At 32.1% G+C, this 22,018-nt stretch overlaps 1 protein-coding gene and 2 long non-coding RNA genes across 6 annotated transcripts; 1 reads left to right on the forward strand and 2 right to left on the reverse strand.

The window, feature by feature from the left end:
- Nucleotides 1-2,237: 2,237 nt before the first annotated feature.
- Nucleotides 2,238-5,536, reverse strand: LOC123906339 (39S ribosomal protein L47, mitochondrial-like). 3 transcript variants are annotated; one of them, XM_045956250.1, is made up of 5 exons: nt 5,350-5,528; nt 4,240-4,306; nt 3,013-3,165; nt 2,745-2,902; nt 2,238-2,509 (listed from the first exon to the last, which is right to left on the reverse strand). In XM_045956250.1, the coding sequence occupies exons 3-5, from the start codon at nt 3,161-3,163 to the stop codon at nt 2,402-2,404; spliced, it is 417 nt and encodes a 138-aa protein (XP_045812206.1). In that variant the 5' UTR covers nt 3,164-3,165; nt 4,240-4,306; nt 5,350-5,528; the 3' UTR covers nt 2,238-2,401. The 3 variants fall into 3 exon arrangements, with proteins under 3 accessions (XP_045812206.1, XP_045812203.1, XP_045812205.1); XM_045956247.1 differs by having other exon boundaries at nt 4,115-4,306; XM_045956249.1 differs by lacking the exon at nt 4,240-4,306 and having other exon boundaries at nt 5,350-5,536.
- Nucleotides 5,537-7,971: 2,435 nt separating this feature from the next.
- Nucleotides 7,972-10,117, reverse strand: LOC123906340. Of its 2 annotated transcripts, none has more exons than XR_006808824.1 (4): nt 9,749-10,117; nt 9,319-9,618; nt 9,074-9,233; nt 7,972-8,261 (listed from the first exon to the last, which is right to left on the reverse strand). It is a non-coding gene; the product is annotated as an uncharacterized LOC123906340 (long non-coding RNA). The 2 variants fall into 2 exon arrangements; XR_006808825.1 differs by having other exon boundaries at nt 9,319-9,540; nt 9,769-10,110.
- An 824-nt stretch (nt 10,118-10,941) lies between these two features.
- LOC123906341 lies at nt 10,942-13,760 on the forward strand. Its single transcript, XR_006808826.1, has 2 exons — nt 10,942-12,261; nt 13,471-13,760. It is a non-coding gene; the product is annotated as an uncharacterized LOC123906341 (long non-coding RNA).
- Nucleotides 13,761-22,018: the final 8,258 nt, after the last annotated feature.

Raw genomic sequence — 22,018 nt, forward strand, 5'->3', positions numbered from 1 at the left:
GGGTTTATGGAAACTTAAAAATTCAAATTTCAAACAAACTTGTCAACAAAAAAGCTTCACAATAAAAAAATAAAATAGCAAAGCTCCGGTGAAATATATATGATAATGACTTCAAAGATCAAAAACTCCGGTGGCATCATCACCACTAATATAATCATCACCATTATCTTCACCATCATCATCAAACTCTGCCCCAGATAAAACATTTTCTTCGTCATTAACCAAGGTTTGATTGCTTGAACTTCCACTTAATTCAACATTGCCGCCACCATTGCACAACATTGGTAATAATAACATCAGGTTCCTCAACATTGTTAGCAGTAATATCAACTTGCTCAACATTAACTTCAGTTTGCTCATTATTTTCTTCATTAAGGGTTTTCAAATTTTTTTTTTTAATTTTGTGATTTGGATGGGGATTTTTTAATAAAAAAAATTAAATTTTTTCTTAGAAAGATTTATAGACTCGTAAACTCGCCATAAACTCGCGAGTTTATACGAGTCTATTCGAATCTAATCGAGTTTATAAAAAATCGATTCTATAAGCGATTCAATTCGTTTTTGCTTACTAAATACGTAAACTCGTACGAGTTTAAGAGTCTACTCGCAAGTTTGACAACCATGCTTGGTTCATTATGAGCCTGATGATCTTAAACATATTAGAGAGACTGAGAGTGCATTGTGGTTCCTATGGAGCTCATGAAGCTAACAGTCTTCCCATTGAGGTTGCATCATTACAAAACAATACTCTATTATTCCAATGACCTTCTTATACAACCTATCTTGAGTTTGGTGGCGCCGTGCCGTGAAAATTGATATATAGATAGATGAATATGGAAACGAAAATAATTCTGGTGTGGTCACAAGAGTTTAGACCTACTCTTCGGTCTTCAGTCACACTCACAAAAAGAGAAATAACTACACATTTGGTCCCTTACATTTATTTTAGGTTTTAATTTGGTCCCTTACGTTTAAAAAGTATCAATTTGGTCCCTTACGTTTATTTTAAGTTTCAAGTTAGTCCTTTCCGTTAGTTTTGTCACTAACACCGTTTGAACAGTACACGTGTCAGCGTGTCCAAGTGCCACGTGTCAGTCCACGTATGCAAATTGACTGCCACATGTGACAAAATTGACGGAAAGGACCAACTTGAAACTTAAAATAAACGTAAGGGACCAAATTGATACTTTTTAAACGTAAGGGACCAAATTGAAACCTAAAATAAACGTAAGGGACCAAATGTATAGTTAAGCCATAACTAAATAATATTTACTTTTAAAATTATTAAATAATGTAATATTTTTTGTGAGTGCGACCAAAGAGTCTAAACTCTTGTTGTGACCATACAAAATTACTCCGGAAACGAATGCTTTGGTGAATATGTTATTCTTCTCTTCTATAAAAAGTTATATTTTTATCATATTTTTGTATTAAAATAGGAAAATGTTGAATGAATTAACATAAATGGTGAGTTTTACTTTTATGTAATAGTTTTGCTATTTGCACCACTGTCTCATTTCTAACAGAAGCTCCCTACCACTTTTTTATTCGTCAAATTTTGAAATCCCTTCGACCCTCGCCGCTCCCCTTCCCATGGAAGTTTGATTTGATCAAAATAGTAAGAGATTTCAATCCCTTAAAAAATGGTTAGAGGTTTAATTCAGACTCTTGTATATGAAAAAATCTAGTTAAAAAGAGAGAACTTACATTGTCTAACAAATTTTACGATAAAAACATCTTTTGACACAGTGAACGGCATAGTGCATTCAATTGAACCGTGTAACTTGGCAATTTCATGTACAACTTATGTTGGTCTTTATATGCATTCATGGCTGAAAGTGCATGTTATCAAGGTCAAAGTTACTAAGCAAAATATTGTGTCCCTATTAATGGTTGTTAACAATTGTCACAAATGCGAAGTGAAGTTATAATGACTTGAAAATGTACTACGACACTTATTTTGAAACAAAATTTTATATGCTAAAGCGACAATTATTTTGAATCGGAGAGAGTACTGATTCTGAATTTTATATCACAGCACACTAACTATTTATTCGCAAATAACAAGTTCCCATAACAACCATGCTTTCTCTGTTTCTTTAACAGTCTCACAAAGTTAATGTTATGCTGGTGAACATTCTGCAGATGGGGTTCAATTTATCACAATGGTAATGTTTGTGGTAAAAACATTATTGCTGTTGGCTGGGAACAGTAAATATTTCAGCTAAGATTGACTCTCAGGGCAAACAAAACAAATTTAGAAATCTAAACAGGCAAAACTTAAATAAATCATGTATTGAACACAGTGCCTTGGTCAGCAATTTTCTAACATCTATTAAAGTAGATGTCCTATTCTTACAGCATACCCAACAATGCAACGAAAACATATCCTTTTAAGTCATCAAAGAGTATTTATCATTTTCTTCATCTCCGCAGACCTCCTAGGATCTGGTTCATCAATTGCTCTCTCAGTAAGCACGTGCTTGATGCGGCACATTGACTTTCTCACCTGATTTCACATAAATTAAATGGACAAAAATCATTGATAGCCATGCACATTTTTTTCCCTACCCATACAAAGTTTAACATTCCACATTCATTTTCTCTCACAGGTTCTATACCAAACAGTGTTCACCAAACAATGATAAAAGTACCACCACTTTGATTAAACTCCCACCCACATAACTAAGGGTAACAAATACAGAACGTGTAAAGCAGACCAGGTGTAAAAAGTGAAGAAATACCTTAGGTAAGCGCTCTGGGTTAGGAAAACGCAAATTCTGAGCATGAAGCATTTGACGCTGAGTCATCAACATGTTCTTTTCCTTTAACAACACGTACCACAACTTTTGAAGGTCATCCCACGATTTCAGACGCAGTTCAGAAGCCTTCCAACTCCGACCTAACAACAATGGTAAAATAATAACCAAACAAATTCATTATTAGTACTTGAAAATCAGTGAGATTTTTAATTCCTATTCTGACCGAAAAGAACAGGTACACATTTCATACCATAGACAACTGGTTTCTCATTATCAAGGTCCCTCTCTCCCTCAAAGAACTCCTGAAGAGGGTTTCTAGCAGCAGCAGCTGTAGTGGAATAATGTTTTGATCTGGCAGCAGAAGCAAAGAATGTTCGCCCAAATGCTCTTGCCAAAAACATGGCTGCAATGCCAATCAGATAGATTGATTATAGAAATGTAAGAAAGAAACTAGAAAACACAACCAATTTCATTCAAATAAAATATTTTCATACATCAGTGTTGACTAAAAGTAGTGATGTATCTATCAACAATTCAGAAGTTGCATCATTCTGAATGTGACATTGCTAGTGAGTGGGATGAAAAGAAAATTAGAAAAAAGTGCATCTCCAGAACCGCAAACCGTAATGAGTAATGACAGAGGCTACTTCTCATTTTTCTACACCCACACATGTAGGGATTGAATTGGGATTTATAGTCATAGATTAAGTATTGGTCAGCCACCCCACTCAGCTCTAGCATACATGAGTCAATGCCAAAAAACTCACAGGGCCTTGTAAATTAGGGCCAGCCCGCTAAATTAAAAAGACAAATGGAGAACTAATGAAGAAATGAAACTCTAAACTTGAGAAAGGCAAATATAAAACAAAACTTTATACCATAGACCTAAGTATTATTACTTTGTAACTAGTTCAGTACTATATCAGTACATAACCCTATGACTCAAGAATAGCACCTATTTATAAACATCAGGCAAAGACAGCTTATTCAGAAAAGTCAGAAACTGATTGTGAGACAGCGTACCAAAATGAGAATAAACAATTAATTTGTAGATAATGAACAATTGACCCCATGGTTGGTAATTGGGGGGCCACAATTGTTTATCTCTTGTCAGTTATTTGTGCCTTAATGATAGTGTCATTTAATTTGCAGCAAACATTCAAATACTCACATTAGAGTAATGTGGACATCTCTTAAAATCAAAGCAAGAGATGCATTCTTAACTAATTTATTTTGGCTGATTGATTACAATCACCGGTCATCATGCATGTATACAGTTCTTAAAAAATGCAGAAGTAACAAATAATGTATGATAATGTAGATTAGGTGGTCCTCTGAATATATGTAATTACCTATTAACTAGATGCTACTAATTTGCTTTCCAAGTATTTGCATATCCAATTTAAAACACAAACTGCCAACCTAACTATTGTTCCAAATTGATACAAACTAGAGGTGTCAGTCACAAAAACTCAACTCCAAGGTTGTCAAGAACTAGATATGTATCCAAATATATCAGCTTTGCTTCATAAGCTTCCCATTTGCTACAAGCAAACAAAACTTGTTTAAATTTAGAAGCCAGAGAAGAAGGTACAAGCTAATGAATTTGATATTTAAAGTAAACACTAGTATTTGTTTATTACTTAATATTTTAGATCGTAGTCACTATACTAAAAACTACTGAATAGAGAGTAAACAATCAAAACTGGATTATTTTAAAATTATAAAGGGTGGAAATATGAATAAATGATCCTAGTTTTCACTTGATTCACATTTTCTGCATATAAAGATGTAAAGCATTATATAGAGAGATAGATAGATAATCTTGTTCCTAAAGATTGCTATAAACCAATATATCATATTCCTAAAGGTGCATCTCTCAAATAAACATGAGCGTAGTATGAAAAGTTCAATTAAAACTACCAACTTTAGTGAGACATTAGAAGCAAACAACTAGCACTACTACTTCACAATGAAGTCGTGTCTAGTGTCCAACACGTGTCAATATCCAACCCCGCCATGACACTAACACAAGTGGTTACACTTCATCACTTCCACTTTCTTGAATAATTAATGGTTTAGTAGGTGTCTATTCTACATTGTTTCATATGTAGCAAAAGGTGTTGATTTGGTTGCTTATATTCAGACTAGCGAGATATCATATCACTAAAAGGATGACATGATGGCAGCAAACCCATTCAGAAATCAACCCGAAAATGAACCAAATGCAGTTAATTTAGAGCTCTGTTGGATAAAAAAACTCATTTTTACGTCACAGCCACACAAAAGATTGCAAAAATTTCAGTCTACTCAGTCAAGATTCACATAACAGCACTTAGGAAAATTATCAAACACCTAATATGCAACAGATTAAGTGCAAAAAAAAAAAAAAAAATCATCCTAAGCCAATACATGAAATCTAAGCTTTTCAAAACAGATAAACCCACATTCACAAAACAACAAGATTCATCAACAAAAATAGACTTTGAGCAAAAATGGCTATAAATCAAAATAAGCTAAAAATGGGGTTTCCGCCATTAGAGTAACTCAATTTGAAAAATGAGAGAGAAAAATTGGATGAACTTACTTGATTAGAAGAAGAAAATGAAAACGAAGGTTGAGATTGAAGAAGAGAAACTGTGAATGGGCTAGAATGATTGGGAGAAATTGGCCGTGAGAGACGTTTTCGCCTTACCGGCGGCTACGACAAACTCCGGTTACTTTGAGTTCAGTGGTTGGGGAAACGATGTTGGGCCTATTCAAAGAATGTGGACTGGGCTTCGGGCTAGAAACCCATCTATATATTTTGTAGTCTAAATATTACTACTTAGTTTTTTAATTGTTATAATAAAAATAAAAATAAATACTAAACCATTATCAGTGTAATATCTCATGCGTGTGTTTTGAAACTATTTGTATGATGTAAAAAATAGTGATTTTCGTCCGCGTGAGCTTAGCTCAGTTGGTAGGGATATTACACTATATGTGCAGAGCTCGGATTTAAACTCGGGACACTCTACTTATTCACCTTTAAGGTGGATTTTCTAGCTACTAGGCTACTTGACAAAAAAAAATAATGATTTTCTATTGGTTGTCAGGCTAAATCCAACATACTAACATGTTTGTTAGCCTTTTTGTTTGGAAAGAATTATCACACTTAATATTATGGTCATGTGAACTCAAGCTACCACTACTCAGTATTTTATATGTTATGCCTGATTTTTGTTCTAGTATTATTTTTAATGATAATAGGATTGTTCCTAAAAAAATATGATAATAGGATTGTTGCAGTCTATTTGGCAAAAATAGCTTATGGCTGATAAGCTAGCTGATAGCTTATAAGTGATGGTTGATGGCGGATAGCTGATAGCTTCTAGCTTCTAGCTGATTGAAGTGTTTGATAAAATTAGCGGTTCAACTGACTGATAAATGTAAAATGACATAAAAGGACGTATTTAATTCAATAATTTTTTTATCAAATTAATACTATTTAAGATACTTAGAATTTAATATTTTAAGTTTTTTTTTTTTTTACAGTATTTTAAGTTTATTAATTCAATAAATATATCTTTCAAATATTATTATTAAACTAATTTTTATATGCTGAAAAAAAATTAAAATTATTATTTTCCTTTTAGTTGATATACTTTATGAAAAAATAACAACAAAATATATTCACAATATAGTATACTCCCTCCGTCCCAAATTATAAAGGAAAATAAAAAAATCACACTTATTAAGAAAAAGTAAAACATGAGAATTTGAAGTATGTTTTTGTGGGTTTTCCTTGGAATAAGTTGCATAGGAAGATGTAAAAAGAATTTTTATTGGTTGTTGTTTATTGAGAAAATGAGAGAGAGAAGAAATTAAATGAAATTTGCATTTAATTTTATGAAAATAAGAAAAAATTATTTTTGAAAATTATTTTTTCTCTTATAATTTGGGACAAAAAAAGAAAGGGGTTTTTTCCTTATAATTTGGGACAGAGGGAGTAATGGTTAATTATAGTAAGATACGTTGTTTAAAAAAAAAATCATAGTAAGGTACGTACCTATGAATTGATAAAAAAAAATAAAAAATGCTTTAGCCTTCATATTTAAAAATAGATAATAAGACAACATTAAAACATACTATATGTGATTTTAAAAGAAGCAACGTTAAAACATGCATTTACTTATTTTATTTTAAATTCTAATGATAATAAATTATAAAGGGTAAATATGGATTTTAGTTAAAATAATAAGGGTAAAAGAGAAAGAAAAAATGAAAAGCTAGAAGCTACAAGCTCTTAGAAGCTACTTGAAATAGAAGCTATAAGTCAGTAAAATAAGCTAAAATCTCTTTCTGAAAAGACTGTAAGCAAACAGGTCTTTTAACTTATAAGTCATAAGGCAAAAACTAAAGGGTCATGCTAACCGGTGCCCCCGGGGCACTGGTTAAGAAAACCAAAAAAAGAAAGTTTTGAATAGAAAATAACACTATTTAAATTTTTGAGAAGTTGACTGCACAAACTCCAATGCAAAATTACTATTTTTGCTCCCTTAATCAGTGCCCCGGGAGCACTGTTTAACATTTTCCAAAACTAAAAGCTAGCTTGTTTGGCTTGACAAACAGACCCTTAGCTTTCTTTGTAGGTTTTTTTTGAGGGATAACCCTATTTTCATCATAAAAACTCTTATATGCGAGTTTTTTTTTTAATAAAAGATTTGCGAGGATTTTGTAGTATATATAAAATGAAGAATTACAATATTTAGATGGTAAGACAGAAACTATTTCCAAAATGTTCATTGGTGAATGAGTTTTCTCCAAAAAAAAAAAAAATCGTGTTAAAATATGTACCATTAAAGTTTTAGACAAAACCTATAGACAGTTCTTATTACCTACTGTTTATACTATTTTTTAAATCAAAAATAGATAATATTATGTTTCTTTATTAAAAGAGCAATGTGTATCCTTTTTTAAAAATAAAAGTTAGGCTTTAATGCAGTTTTGATCCCCCTATTTTGAAAAACCTGAACTTTTGATCCCCCTATTTTAAAACTCAGCACTTTTGATCCCCCTATTTTAGTTTTTTGTTAGTTTTAGTCCCCCACCTCAATTTGGTCAAACTTTTGCTAATGTGTCATGCTCACTAATGACGTGGCATTGTACATGTGGACAAACAATTTCCCCCATATTGATTTATCTAGAATATCAATAGGAATATACATAACTGAATCGGGAAACATTAAAATTACAGAATAACTTTTGTCCGACATAGTACAATTACAAGATAATTTGCTAGACAATACATAATCTTGACAAAATCCTGAATAAACTGTCATAATGTACAACCTATAATATATTATACATCAGAGCGAAATAGAATGCATAACAATCAGGATCAAGCCTTGAGTCATCTTCTATAATAATCTAACAGGTGAATGCTACGAAGTTTCCATAAACAGCGTCTTTACTTCAATCCTCTTGAAAATCCATTTATCATGCTCAACCTGTTACCTATAATCAATAAATCGTGGGTTGAGACTACTAAGCCTCAGTGAGCTCCTGCTACCCCAACTACGGTGGTGACTACACCGAGGGCTCGTACATAAATCAGTTGATCATTAAAATAACTCTGTAATCGTGGAATTTAGACACTTGTTGTTTTTATAAAATACTATTCGTGACGGAGGGTTTTTAGTTAAATTAAATTAGTTGACATATCCTCCATCCTTAACTCAAAAGAATAATGGTCTCAGGTTGCATCGATTCATAAGAGTTGTGCACCGGTTCATGTACTCAGTTTGTTACAGAAATAGTTATTGTTACAAAAATAGTTATTCTGGGTTCCATGCTCCCGTGCAAACTGTCTATGCACCGATTCAAACTCTGTCCAGGCCATGTTTGAGTCACTCATACCGGGTATGCACCGATTCACACGTTTTCCATGTTTTTATAAAACACATACTGAAGCCTATGCACCGGTTCAAGCATAGCTTGCACCGATTCATAGACTCAGAATACACATTTTCTAAGCTCTGGAAAACATATGCATCGATTCATAGCTGTATAAACCGACTCAAACACGCAACCTGTAACATCCAGCAGCACTTACCATTCCAAAACAGTATACATATCAATCATTTTATGCTAAATTCCACGAATTAACAACATTCCAAACATGTAGGGCATATTCAATTCATTAATTAAGTCATTTCATGAGTTCTCCCTAATTAGTCCCTAAAACTTAAGTTAACATGCATAGTTGGATTTTGGGGAAAACTAATAAGGCTACTCTATTAAGTGAGAGTTTTCCTAAAGGAACCCACCTGAACATGACGTTTGAATCGTGCTAACAACATATTCGGAGCTAGTTGAAAAACAGAATTTGCAGCCACAACACTCTAAACCCGTAGCCCAAAGTTCTGCATCAGACCTCGAACTTCAAATGCTTCTCCCGAATTCATCACTGCTTAGAAATCCATGAAACTGGCGTCAAATCGACCGGAATTTCGTTAGCTTACCACAGAATCAAGCGGGATCTCAAACGGAGTTACGAGGAGTGAGAATTTACCTTTTTAGTGGAGGTCTGTCCAGATTACGGGTTTAACCCAAATTCTTCCAATTTCTTATTGTACTTTCAATTCTTGGCTCAATCACCACAGCCCATTATTTGTAGACAAAAAGCATGCATCACAAACCCATATCAGAATTGGGGCTAGAGAGAAAGGGCTTGAAATTGAGAGAAATAGATGGAGGATTGGAGAAAAGCTTACCTTACAATAAAGCCCAAGACCTAAACCTTTTTAGTGGAGGTCTGTCCAGATTACGGGTTTAACCCAAATTCTTCCAATTTCTTATTGTACTTTCAATTCTTGGCTCAATCACCACAGCCCATTATTTGTAGACAAAAAGCATGCATCACAAACCCATATCAGAATTGGGGCTAGAGAGAAAGGGCTTGAAATTGAGAGAAATAGATGGAGGATTGGAGAAAAGCTTACCTTACAATAAAGCCCAAGACCTAATTAAGGATTTCAATTATGTGTTTGCATGCAAGATTTGGAATGAAAGGATTTGTGCTTATTGCTTGAGAATGATGAGGAACATGAGAAGGAGAGTGAGAGTTCACGAGAGAGAGAGAGAGAGAGAGAGAGAGAGAGCTTCTGATCTTTGGTTATCAGTAAATGAAAATGAAAGTGTGAGGGTAAGTTGTTCATTTGCATATAAGTGAGGTGTAGGGTCCACCTCTATGACTAAGGCTTCTCATTGGTTTCACTTGTATCTCACATAATCTTACTTGGTCAATTATTTATCCAATTAATCACAATAACCTTCATTAATTAATATTACTTCTATTAATTAAAGTCAGATGTTACAATCTACCCCCCTTAAAAGAATTTCGTCCTTGAAATTCGGAAAACCAACTGATCAAGAGAATAAATTGTTCGTGTCTTAACTTGATTTTTCAGGTCTCTTCTCATACTCGACTACATAATTCATCTTATGAAGTTGTTGGTTGCAATGTTTCGACTAAAATGATCGTTAACATTCTTCCCGTCATTATTCCTCAATCACTCCATTTTGATTTTTACTTGCTATACAAATACTGGTGTAACATTCCTCCTATTCCAACTCATCAAAACCATACTGTATTTCACATCTCTAACCAAAATCCGTCAATTCATGGAAGTACACTGATGAAGAAGAGATGTGGAGGCATTTATGAAGCGAAGAGTTTTGGGATGTGCGAGTTAGCTGAGAATGATTCAGATTGTCGTGTAGACCCTTAAGGTTCAAGAGAATGAAGCATGTAGGTGGTGATGTGACCGACGTTAGAGGTGGTGTAGAATTGAACTGAGATGTCACAATATGGAAGAAGTAATTAGGTGTAAGATGGAATGACTATTAGTTTGCCTAGTAGAACAATCTTGAGGGAGCAAGTAGAGCAAAATACAATGCAGAGGAAAATAAGCAGACAATCATTCAAGATTAAGCCACTAAATGTCGAGACATATGATGCGTCCAATTTACTATCGAAGATTTAATGGTGTAAGAGAATTCGGAAATTAAGCTATAATAAAGCTGATAGAAGATTAGTTTGGTGCATTTCGAGATAAGAGTACGCAACAAAAGGGTAAATTAGAGTTGTATAGTTGTCGATGTCCTGAGGGTTGAAGTACAAGGGAATGGATGACTGTAAGTTGCCTTAGAGCATGTTGCGAGCGAAGCGCACACGTGTCTGACACTAACTTCCCGAACCATAAAAACCCGGATTCATGCTAAGTTGACAATCTGTCAACAGAAATTGCAAGGCGATATAAAACTCAATGTAGTTAAACCGGCGGTATCAGCAATATAATTGGAAACTCCGAGTAGTCAACATGTAAGCTAACCTATCAATGGGGATAATTTAAACGAGATATTGGGATTAGAGAAAACTGGAACTGGTTAAGAACCGTAATGGCGCAAGCGAGGTGAATTGACGGATTTTGGTTAGAGATGTGAAATACAGTATGGTTTTGATGAGTTGGAATAGGAGGAATGTTACACCAGTATTTGTATAGCAAGTAAAAATCAAAATGGAGTGATTGAGGAATAATGACGGGAAGAATGTTAACGATCATTTTAGTCGAAACATTGCAACCAACAACTTCATAAGATGAATTATGTAGTCGAGTATGAGAAGAGACCTGAAAAATCAAGTTAAGACACGAACAATTTATTCTCTTGATCAGTTGGTTTTCCGAATTTCGAGGACGAAATTCTTTTAAGGGGGGTAGATTGTAACATCTGACTTTAATTAATAGAAGTAATATTAATTAATGAAGGTTATTGTGATTAATTGGATAAATAATTGACCAAGTAAGATTATGTGAGATACAAGTGAAACCAATGAGAAGCCTTAGTCATAGAGGTGGACCCTACACCTCACTTATATGCAAATGAACAACTTACCCTCACACTTTCATTTTCATTTACTGATAACCAAAGATCAGAAGCTCTCTCTCTCTCTCTCTCTCTCTCGTGAACTCTCACTCTCCTTCTCATGTTCCTCATCATTCTCAAGCAATAAGCACAAATCCTTTCATTCCAAATCTTGCATGCAAACACATAATTGAAATCCTTAATTAGGTCTTGGGCTTTATTGTAAGGTAAGCTTTTCTCCAATCCTCCATCTATTTCTCTCAATTTCAAGCCCTTTCTCTCTAGCCCCAATTCTGATATGGGTTTGTGATGCATGCTTTTTGTCTACAAATAATGGGCTGTGGTGATTGAGCCAAGAATTGAAAGTACAATAAGAAATTGGAAGAATTTGGGTTAAACCCGTAATCTGGACAGACCTCCACTAAAAAGTTTCATGGATTTCTAAGCAGTGATGAATTCGGGAGAAGCATTTGAAGTTCGAGGTCTGATGCAGAACTTTGGGCTACGGGTTTAGAGTGTTGTGGCTGCAAATTCTGTTTTTCAACTAGCTCCGAATATGTTGTTAACACGATTCAAACGTCATGTTCAGGTGGGTTCCTTTAGGAAAACTCTCACTTAATAGAGTAGCCTTATTAGTTTTCCCCAAAATCCAACTATGCATGTTAACTTAAGTTTTAGGGACTAATTAGGGAGAACTCATGAAATGACTTAATTAATGAATTGAATATGCCCTACATGTTTGGAATGTTGTTAATTCGTGGAATTTAGCATAAAATGATTGATATGTATACTGTTTTGGAATGGTAAGTGCTGCTGGATGTTACAGGTTGCGTGTTTGAGTCGGTTTATACAGCTATGAATCGATGCATATGTTTTCCAGAGCTTAGAAAATGTGTGTTCTGAGTCTATGAATCGGTGCAAGCTATGCTTGAACCGGTGCATAGGCTTCAGTATGTGTTTTATAAAAACATGGAAAACGTGTGAATCGGTGCATACCCGGTATGAGTGACTCAAACATGGCCTGGACAGAGTTTGAATCGGTGCATAGACAGTTTGCACGGGAGCATGGAACCCAGAATAACTATTTTTGTAACAATAACTATTTCTGTAACAAACTGAGTACATGAACCGGTGCACAACTCTTATGAATCGATGCAACCTGAGACCATTATTCTTTTGAGTTAAGGATGGAGGATATGTCAACTAATTTAATTTAACTAAAAACCCTCCGTCACGAATAGTATTTTATAAAAACAACAAGTGTCTAAATTCCACGATTACAGACTTTCTACATGTTTAAAATCAGTACACTTAGGAATTTAATCAGGATGATCATAATAGTTAGAAATATTCCCGGGAAGGGTTGATGGGCAGGTTACTGCAATTTAGATTCTTAAGACAGTCGATCAGATTATGGTGGTTGATCCCGAACCACAGTTTTATCTAGCCTTTGGCTATGAGTCTAGCTTTTGCTACGAGGGATTCTTCACTTTTAGTGGGAATCAAGTTATTTAAGTTGTGAGCTGAGGTGGTTCTCTGATCTACATTTAATATCAGAAACTACAGTCAGGCCTTCGAGACCCGCTCACCTCGAAGTGTCCATGAGTTATAAAATTAATAAAGATAATAAATTTTGTGATACACCTTTATTTATGTTTAAGCTATTCAATTATGAATATGAGTTATTTTAATGATCAACTGATTTATGTACGAGCCCTCGGTGTAGTCACCACCGTAGTTGGGGTAGCAGGAGCTCACTGAGGCTTAGTAGTCTCAACCCACGATTTATTGATTATAGGTAACAGGTTGAGCATGATAAATGGATTTTCAAGAGGATTGAAGTAAAGACGCTGTTTATGGAAACTTCGTAGCATTCACCTGTTAGATTATTATAGAAGATGACTCAAGGCTTGATCCTGATTGTTATGCATTCTATTTCGCTCTGATGTATAATATATTATAGGTTGTACATTATGACAGTTTATTCAGGATTTTGTCAAGATTATGTATTGTCTAGCAAATTATCTTGTAATTGTACTATGTCGGACAAAAGTTATTCTGTAATTTTAATGTTTCCCGATTCAGTTATGTATATTCCTATTGATATTCTAGATAAATCAATATGGGTGTTATAATTTAGTGTCCCGAGCCCCAATCTTTTGCTTCTTTGATTGCAGTGATGTAAACACGATCATCTTTAAGGAATCCCATTGCAAAACATGCATCTCTATAGGTCAAATATTGTGTGTCACCAATTTTTCTGACATCATCATAGCAAGTTGTCCACATGTACAATGCCACGTCATCAGTGAGCATGACACATTAGCAAAAGTTTGACCAAATTGAGGTGGGGGACTAAAACTAACAAAAAACTAAAATAGGGGGATCAAAAGTGCTGAGTTTTAAAATAGGGGGATCAAAAGTTCAGGTTTTTCAAAATAGAGGGATCAAAACTGTATTAAAGCCTAAAAGTTATCTTTTACAAATAAAAGGATTGTTGAGTTGCTCACAATCAAGTATTTTGATGATGTGGCACTCTATAAGAAAAGTTTACAATCTCTATTAAAAAACCTTTTTCATTATCTCCTTTAATTAAATCATTACCAACTAACTAAAATGAAAAATTATTAAATTAAAATGGACCAACTAATATATAAGATTTATATAACCACAAAATATTCATGACTATTGGAATTCTTTCAATACTAATAAAAAAAGGAATCATTATATTTCAAGCGAGTGAGTCACTTTGATATTCCAAACCTCTTTGATCAATGCCTTAAAAAACTGAATTTAATAATAAAAAAAACGTGTGTCTCTCTTGCTTGAAATATATTCTTTCAATACTAAATGAATTAAAAGGGATCATTCTTCATTACTTATATTGTTTAGAAGGGATTGCTTGAAACCAAAGGGATCATACTTCTACTTAGCCTAATGAATTAAAAGGGATCATACTTCTAATTTTATGACTCTACTTAGACATATAAGTTATTGTGATGATGTGACACTCTATAAGAAAAGTCTACAATCTTTATTAAAACTTTTTCATATTTCATATAATAGAGTTACTCTAATAATAAATAATAAACAATAATAATGTATTAAAAAAAAACTAACACAATTTATTGTTGTTAAATTGAGACAAAAATGAATTGCAAGTAATGAAAGTAAAAGGAATGTTGAGTTGCTCACAATCATGTATTTTGATGATGTGGCACTCTATAAGAAAAGTTTACAATCTCTATTAAAAAACCTTTTTCATTATCTCCTTTAATTAAATCATTACCAACTAACTAAAATGAAAAATTATTAAATTAAAATGGACCAACTAATATATAAGATTTATATAACCACAAAATATTCATGACTATTGGAATTCTTTCAATACTAATAAAAAAAGGAATCATTATATTTCAAGCGAGTGAGTCACTTTGATATTCCAAACCTCTTTGATCAATGCCTTAAAGAACTGAATTTAATAATAAAAAAAATGTGTGTCTCTCTTACTTGAAATATATTCTTTCAATACTAAATGAATTAAAAGGGATCATTCTTCATTACTTATATTGTTTAGAAGGGATTGCTTGAAACCAAAGGGATCATACTTCTACTTAGCCTAATGAATTAAAAGGGATCATACTTCTAATTTTATGACTCTACTTAGACATATAAGTTATTGTGATGATGTGACACTCTATAAGAAAAGTCTACAATCTTTATTAAAACTTTTTCATATTTCATATAATAGAGTTACTCTAATAATAAATAATAAACAATAATAATGTATTAAAAAAAAAACTAACACAATTTATTGTTGTTAAATTGAGACAAAAATGAATTGCAAGTAATGAAAGGTGGAATGATGCATCATGTTATTGTTTTAATTGCATTGCAATATATTATTAAACTATATGTTGTATGTTACAATTTCCTATTAATGCAATTGAAAACAAAGAATTCTTGGAGACACTAATATTGAATATGTAAATTTAGCTAATTATCAAACACAAGCTCTATATAAAGTTAACCCAAAAGCTAATTATCACCACCACCATATCAGGAAGTCTACCTTCTATGTTTTAACAAAATTTTAATTTATCTATCTCATGGCAAAAACTCTATGGTTTCTTTGTCTAACATCTCCATGAGAAAAAGTTATGCATCTTCACCTTCCATATCTTAAAGTTACACATTATAGTGTCTTGAATTGATTTAAAAGCTATTGTGTGCATATATATAGTTACATCATAAGTATATTGGTTTTTGTCCTTGGTATGTGATGGTGTCTAACCTCTTAGAATATCAGGTATGTCTACATGTGATGATTAAGAAATTGATATACATATATGTGATAGTTGCCTATTAATATGTTTGTAAATTGGAATTTTTCTATTACTCTGAGTTTAGAACATCTCTAATCATTTTTTTATTTCTTTTTTAGGTTGGATATTTTTTTTAAATATCAACCGGTGTTTTGTTCGATGATTAATTAAACTTTGAGTTGAATCGATTAATATGAATATGACTATTTTTTCATGTGAAGGAGGAGAACAGGATAAAACATACTTATATTTTTGCTTACGTTGCATCCTTGCTCCTTATAAAGCCTATGAAATGGCACCTCATGTAAGGATGTGTATTTAACTCTAATGGCAGTTTGTAAACCATCATTTTTTATTTATTGATCTAATGTTTGTAATTAGACAACTTTTCTTTTTCATTTATTATTTTATATAAGGTAAAAGATTTGTATAAAAAATTGTTGATTAATGGGAATATAATTAATTATTTTCATGTGAATAAGTTGAAGAGGATAAAAGAGACTTCTATTTATTGATTTTGAAGTGCCTTAAAATGTATATAGATCGAGGGTATATTGATGTTGGAGGCATTCAATTAAAAGAGGACAATCCAAATAATTTAGAAATATAAATATGTGTCTCATTTTTAAATACTACTCCCTCCGGTCCTTATTATAAGGAACAATTTGGAAAAAACACACATACCAAGAAACCTTATCTTTCTTAATAAAAATTCTAAAATTTTACAATCTATTCCAAAACTAACCTTGGTGTATTAATTTATCCTTAGGGAATAGTATATCACTCTAATTAATGCATAACTTTGGAATGAATACAATTTAATAAGGGTAAAAATGGAATTGTAAGAATAAATTTAATGACTGTTTCTTATAAAAAGGACCAAATTTTTTTTCCAAATTGTTCCTTATAAAAAGGACCGGAGGGAGTATATTATTATCTACAATGTGTAGGTGATCTACTTGATCTCGATCAAGAGAAATATAGAAACAAAAACAAAGTAGAAATTAAAATAAGTTTTTTTTTTTTTGTAGTTGACACTCAAGTCATGCGGTTCTTATAATTGTAATACATGCAAGAAGTTATATTGATTCAACTTGACTTAGAGGTTGTCCAAATATATAATTTTCATGCATTTATCGTATAACACTTGCCTAAATCTGGATGGTTCAATATGAGTATATATGAATTTTAATGGACGGTCCTATTTTAATCTACGCATGTCATCTTAATCTTACAACCATAAAATGAATCGATGAAAAGAATTGTGCTAAAAACATGTTAGTTTAGAAATTGTGCTAAATACTTTTTCCTCCCACTTAGAATTGTACTAAAAACTTTCTAAATTAAATTAAAAAAAGACAAAAATTATTAAATAAAAATTGTTGATGCTCATTTGTCAAAATAAATTTTAGAAATTATTAAAACTGTAGATGTTAAAATATATTTACATATATTTAGAAAATATAATCACACATATATTTAAACATATTTACACACAACTAAAATTCACCAATAATTCAAAAATTATTAATTTAACTTACATAATAATATAACTTTTTGGATAAATTAAGTACATATTCTAAAAGAATGTTTACGTTACGGCTGAAAATAAAATAGTGGAATATTTATAAGAATAAGATGACATTTTTTTAAGCAAATAAGAAAATGACACATGTTAAATCTTAAATTCATCAATAAGACTTTCTTTACCTTAACCAAATAACTAAACCTAAATTCAAATATATAAAATCTTCGTCCAAACTTATATATTGACAACAACAAATATTCAAGTTTATATAATATAATAAGAAAATAAATGTTCAAGAAAATATTAAATAAGAGGGACAAAAACTAACAATAATTTTGAAGAGACACAAACCTCACCAAGAAAAAGAAAAACAAACCAAAAACAAAAGGACCAAGCAAAAAAAAAAAGTGAACCAAACAATAGACTAAAAAATTGGGACTAATAAAGTTGGAATAAAATTTCACCAAGTGAATAAGTGAGAATAAACTACAAAGAAAATGAGAGATGAGTAAGTAGATAAGCTATTTGGAACCTTAAATTGCTTAGAACGTAGTAAGCAAAATATGCTATTTGATACATAATTTTCAAAAAATGAGAACACGTGGAACAAATAGTCAAAGCCACCATATTTGAATCATATTCTATAATCAAAACTTTTTTTAACATTTCTCATGAGCAATATTGTCTATAAGTATAATTAGTTATGCCTCCAACTCTTATTGAAAATAATAAAATAAGGGATACATCAAAAATAAAAAACAAAGTGACATTTGACTATAAAATTGCAACTCATATAAAGAAAACTAAAATCTTATATTATTACACTAATAAAATAAAAAATGATGCATTCTTTCAAACTTATGAAATATTATAAGAGATCTATTACATTAAAATGTAAACAAACTACGATATAAATTAATAAAAAATCTAATATTTCTAAACAACTTTTTTTTTTACTCATATACTAATATTAAATATAATCATATTTTAAAATAATATATATTATTTAACTATATGTGATTATAGTTATCGCAATTATTATTTTTTATTTATAAAAATATTTTAATTATATATTTTAATCAAACCCGTGCAACGCACGGGTTTACCCCTAGTGCTATATAATGGGGAAGTTTAAAGGAAATCACGGGGAGGTTTATTGTGGAGATGTAGGGTCATGATTCATTCTTTTCTTTGTTCGCTTGTAGCTTTCGTAAAACACAAATTCTCTCAACTTTCACTGCATAGAGTAAGCTTTGGACCTTCCTCTGATCGGAGCACAAATTCTCTCCGCTTTCGGACTCACCGAAAACACCATTCATCATTTCATAAAACGCAAAAACCTTCATCGTTTCAATTTATCATTGCTCTTCATTACACTCAGTTAAGGATTTCTTGTTAGATTATTGGTGTGAGTATTTATTCTCAAGTACTCACTCCGTGTTGACATTGCTATGGTGTTTACTAAGGAAGGAAATCAAACAGAGTAATTAAAAGTTGTTCGGAGTAAACAAACCAAACTTTGATACCATCTTAGAATTAAGAATCGAGTTTAATTTAACCATACAAAAATTCTAAAATGATATCAAAGTCCGGTATCAATATATTTGTCAACCTTAAAAATCGAGCTTAACAACATCACATCTGTCATATTTCGTACTCCCTCCGTCCCAAATTATAAGGGGAGAAACTCCATTTTTTTGTTCCAAATTATAAGGGAAAAACTATTTTCAAGAATGTTTTTTTCCTTAATCTCATAAAATTTAATGCAAATTGCATTTAATTTTCTCTCTTTCCCCTTTTCTCAATAAACAACAACCAATAAGAATTGTTTTTACATCTTCTCATGCAACTTATTTCAAGAAAACCCACAAAAATATATTTTAACTTATCATGTTTTACTTTTTCTTAATAAATGTGATTTTTGTTTTTTCCCTTATAATTTGAGACGGAGGGAATACAAATTAAGTAAACTGTTTCTTGCTTGATCTTCCTACTAATCCAATAAATGCATTGTTTCAATTAAAGATCTTTAAAAAACACAAATTTAGATGCACTAAAAACCACTAAAAATAAAACTAAACTGATAAAAAGTTTATCAATTAAGATTGTTTTTTTTTTGGGACTAAAAACAGGTCCAAATGAACAATTACACCCTTACTCATGATTCACATAAGGAAAATGCTAAACAGTGCCCCGAGGGCACTGTTTAAGGAATCAAATATAGTAATATCACATTGAAGTTTGTGCAGTCAACGCCTCAAAAGTATAAACAGTGTTATTTTTAATTTTAAAATTTTTTTTTTTGGTTTCCTTAATCAGTGCCCCGGGGACACCGGTTAGCATGACCCTTCACATAATTCTAAAAACTTACGTGTAAGGGTAATATAATAAGCAAGGGTATGCCACCAACTTCTCCCATGGCTTGTTCCCTTTTATGGACAGCTAGCTAGCATCTCCCTAAAACCGTAGTACCTAACATTTTTTTGCTCAAAATCTTCAAAAGTTGATATAGTTGCACGAAATCAATAGTACATATGTACTCACAAAGTAAGGAGATTCCTTTAATGTTGTTTTGTGTGCCTTGAAATCAGGTGGAGACGGAGTTTCAAAAAGTTGTGGCTTTTGACAACTATATTGCCTTGTTTGATCTTTTTATCTCCATTGGTTCTTTTCATTTTGTGGACCACTCATCTATTTAGATTAGAAAGTTTTAAACTTGGTTACACTTTATTTGTTTTTTAGCTATTTTACGAAAAAACTTTAACCTCAAGAATATTACTTTTGCCAAGGTAATTTAAGGTAAGTCTCAACCATTCACGAGGGAATAATATACTTGTAATTCATCTCAACAGTTGGATTAATATAATGCATGTAAAAATTCATAGAAATGCAATATTTATAAGAGTTTAATTGATATGCACTGACGGTGTAAAATAATTTTACACGATCGGCCAATAAATAACCATAATTTTGCCATGTCATGTCAAGAAAGTGGGATGATGTGACGGAAAACACGGTTGGTATTGATTGACAGTGTAAAACTATTTTGCACTGTCGGTGCATATCAATTAAATCCTATTTATAAAAGGTACATAACATTTTGCATATTCATGTACCCATAAAGTCACAATCTAACCTCAATCATACTCCTATCATCCTATGTATAAATAATAATACACTGAATGCAGCCGTAAAAAATCAAAACCAAAATATGAACAAAATAAAATATAATAATCACAGTATGAATTGAGAAAAAAAAGTATTGATATTACTGAACCTTAAGATGAAGATTATGCAAAAAAAAAGTGGTGAAATATGTTGATCAATAAGATGAGAATCGAGTGATGAACGAAATGATGCATCATGTGATGAGCGAAAGTGGCAAATTGAGCGGCGATGAACTAAAGTGATGAATCGAGCGATGCTCATTTTTTTCAAATTAAGAGATTGATGAGTCGGGATCACGTCATATCAACATGATTTAAAGCATGTATAACTTTAAAACAACTAACCAAAAAACATTTGACAAAGAGAAAAAACATGATAAAATGACGAAAATGTGAGTGAATCTATTTGTTAAGAAGTCTGAGTTGACCTATACAATGGTTTATAAGTAGATGCAATCATCGCCTTACAAGTCTGTTTCGTAAGGTTGAGTTAGGTCCAACTCCCAATTCTAAGATGGTATCTCGGGTCACCCACCATTTTTATCCACGCATGAGGGGGTGTGTTAAGAAGTCCTACATCAAATGTGAGTTGGCCTCGACAAAGGTTTATAAGTAAGAGAGAATCCTCACCTTACAAGCCGATTTTTAAGGTTGAGTTAGGTTCAACTCTCAAATCTAAGATGATATCAAAGTCTGATTTGTTTACTACGGAACACTTCAAATTACTCTTTTTGATTTAGTTTCCTTCCTTATAAGCATAACACCGTAGCAATATCAACCATGAATGAGTACATGAGAATAAATACTCACAAGAATATGACAAGAAATCCTTAACAGTGAGGAATGAATAGCAATGAGAAATTGAAACGACAAAAGTTTATACATTTTATGAAATGGTTAATGATGTTTCAGGTGAGTCGGAAAGTGGAGACAATTTGTTCTCCGATCAGAGAGAGTTTCAAAGCTTACTCTATGCGGATCACAATTTCTCTCCGTGAATTTGTGCACAGAGTAAGCTTTGAAACTCTCTCTGTTCGGAGCACAAATTCTCTCAACTTTCTGACTCACCGGAAACATCATTCATCGTTTCATAAAATGCAAAAACCTTCGTCGTTTCAATTTCTCATTGCTCTTCATTCCTCTTTGTAAGGATTTCTTGCCAGATTTTTGGTGTGGGTATTTATTCTCAAGTACTGACTCCTTGTTGACATTGCTATGGTGTTATGTTTATAAGGAAGGAAATAAAAAAGATTAATTAGAAATTATTCCGGAGTAAACAAATTGGGCTCTGATATGATATTCGAATTGAGAGTTGAGTCTAAATTT

This window comes from Trifolium pratense, linkage group LG2 (genome assembly GCF_020283565.1).
Source record: "Trifolium pratense cultivar HEN17-A07 linkage group LG2, ARS_RC_1.1, whole genome shotgun sequence".
Lineage (NCBI taxonomy): Eukaryota > Viridiplantae > Streptophyta > Magnoliopsida > Fabales > Fabaceae > Trifolium > Trifolium pratense.

What these genes read in the sequence shown, in the direction of transcription:
- LOC123906339 (XM_045956249.1), bottom strand. Translation starts at nt 3,163, where the DNA reads ATGTTTTTGGCAAGAGCATTTGGGCGAACATTCTTTGCTTCTGCTGCC. An exon ending in TGAGAAACCAGTTGTCTATG is followed by an intron (nt 2,903 to 3,012) that starts GTATGAAATGTG and finishes CATTGTTGTTAG; the next exon opens with GTCGGAGTTGGAAGGCTTCT. An exon ending in ACCCAGAGCGCTTACCTAAG is followed by an intron (nt 2,510 to 2,744) that starts GTATTTCTTCAC and finishes ATGTGAAATCAG; the next exon opens with GTGAGAAAGTCAATGTGCCG.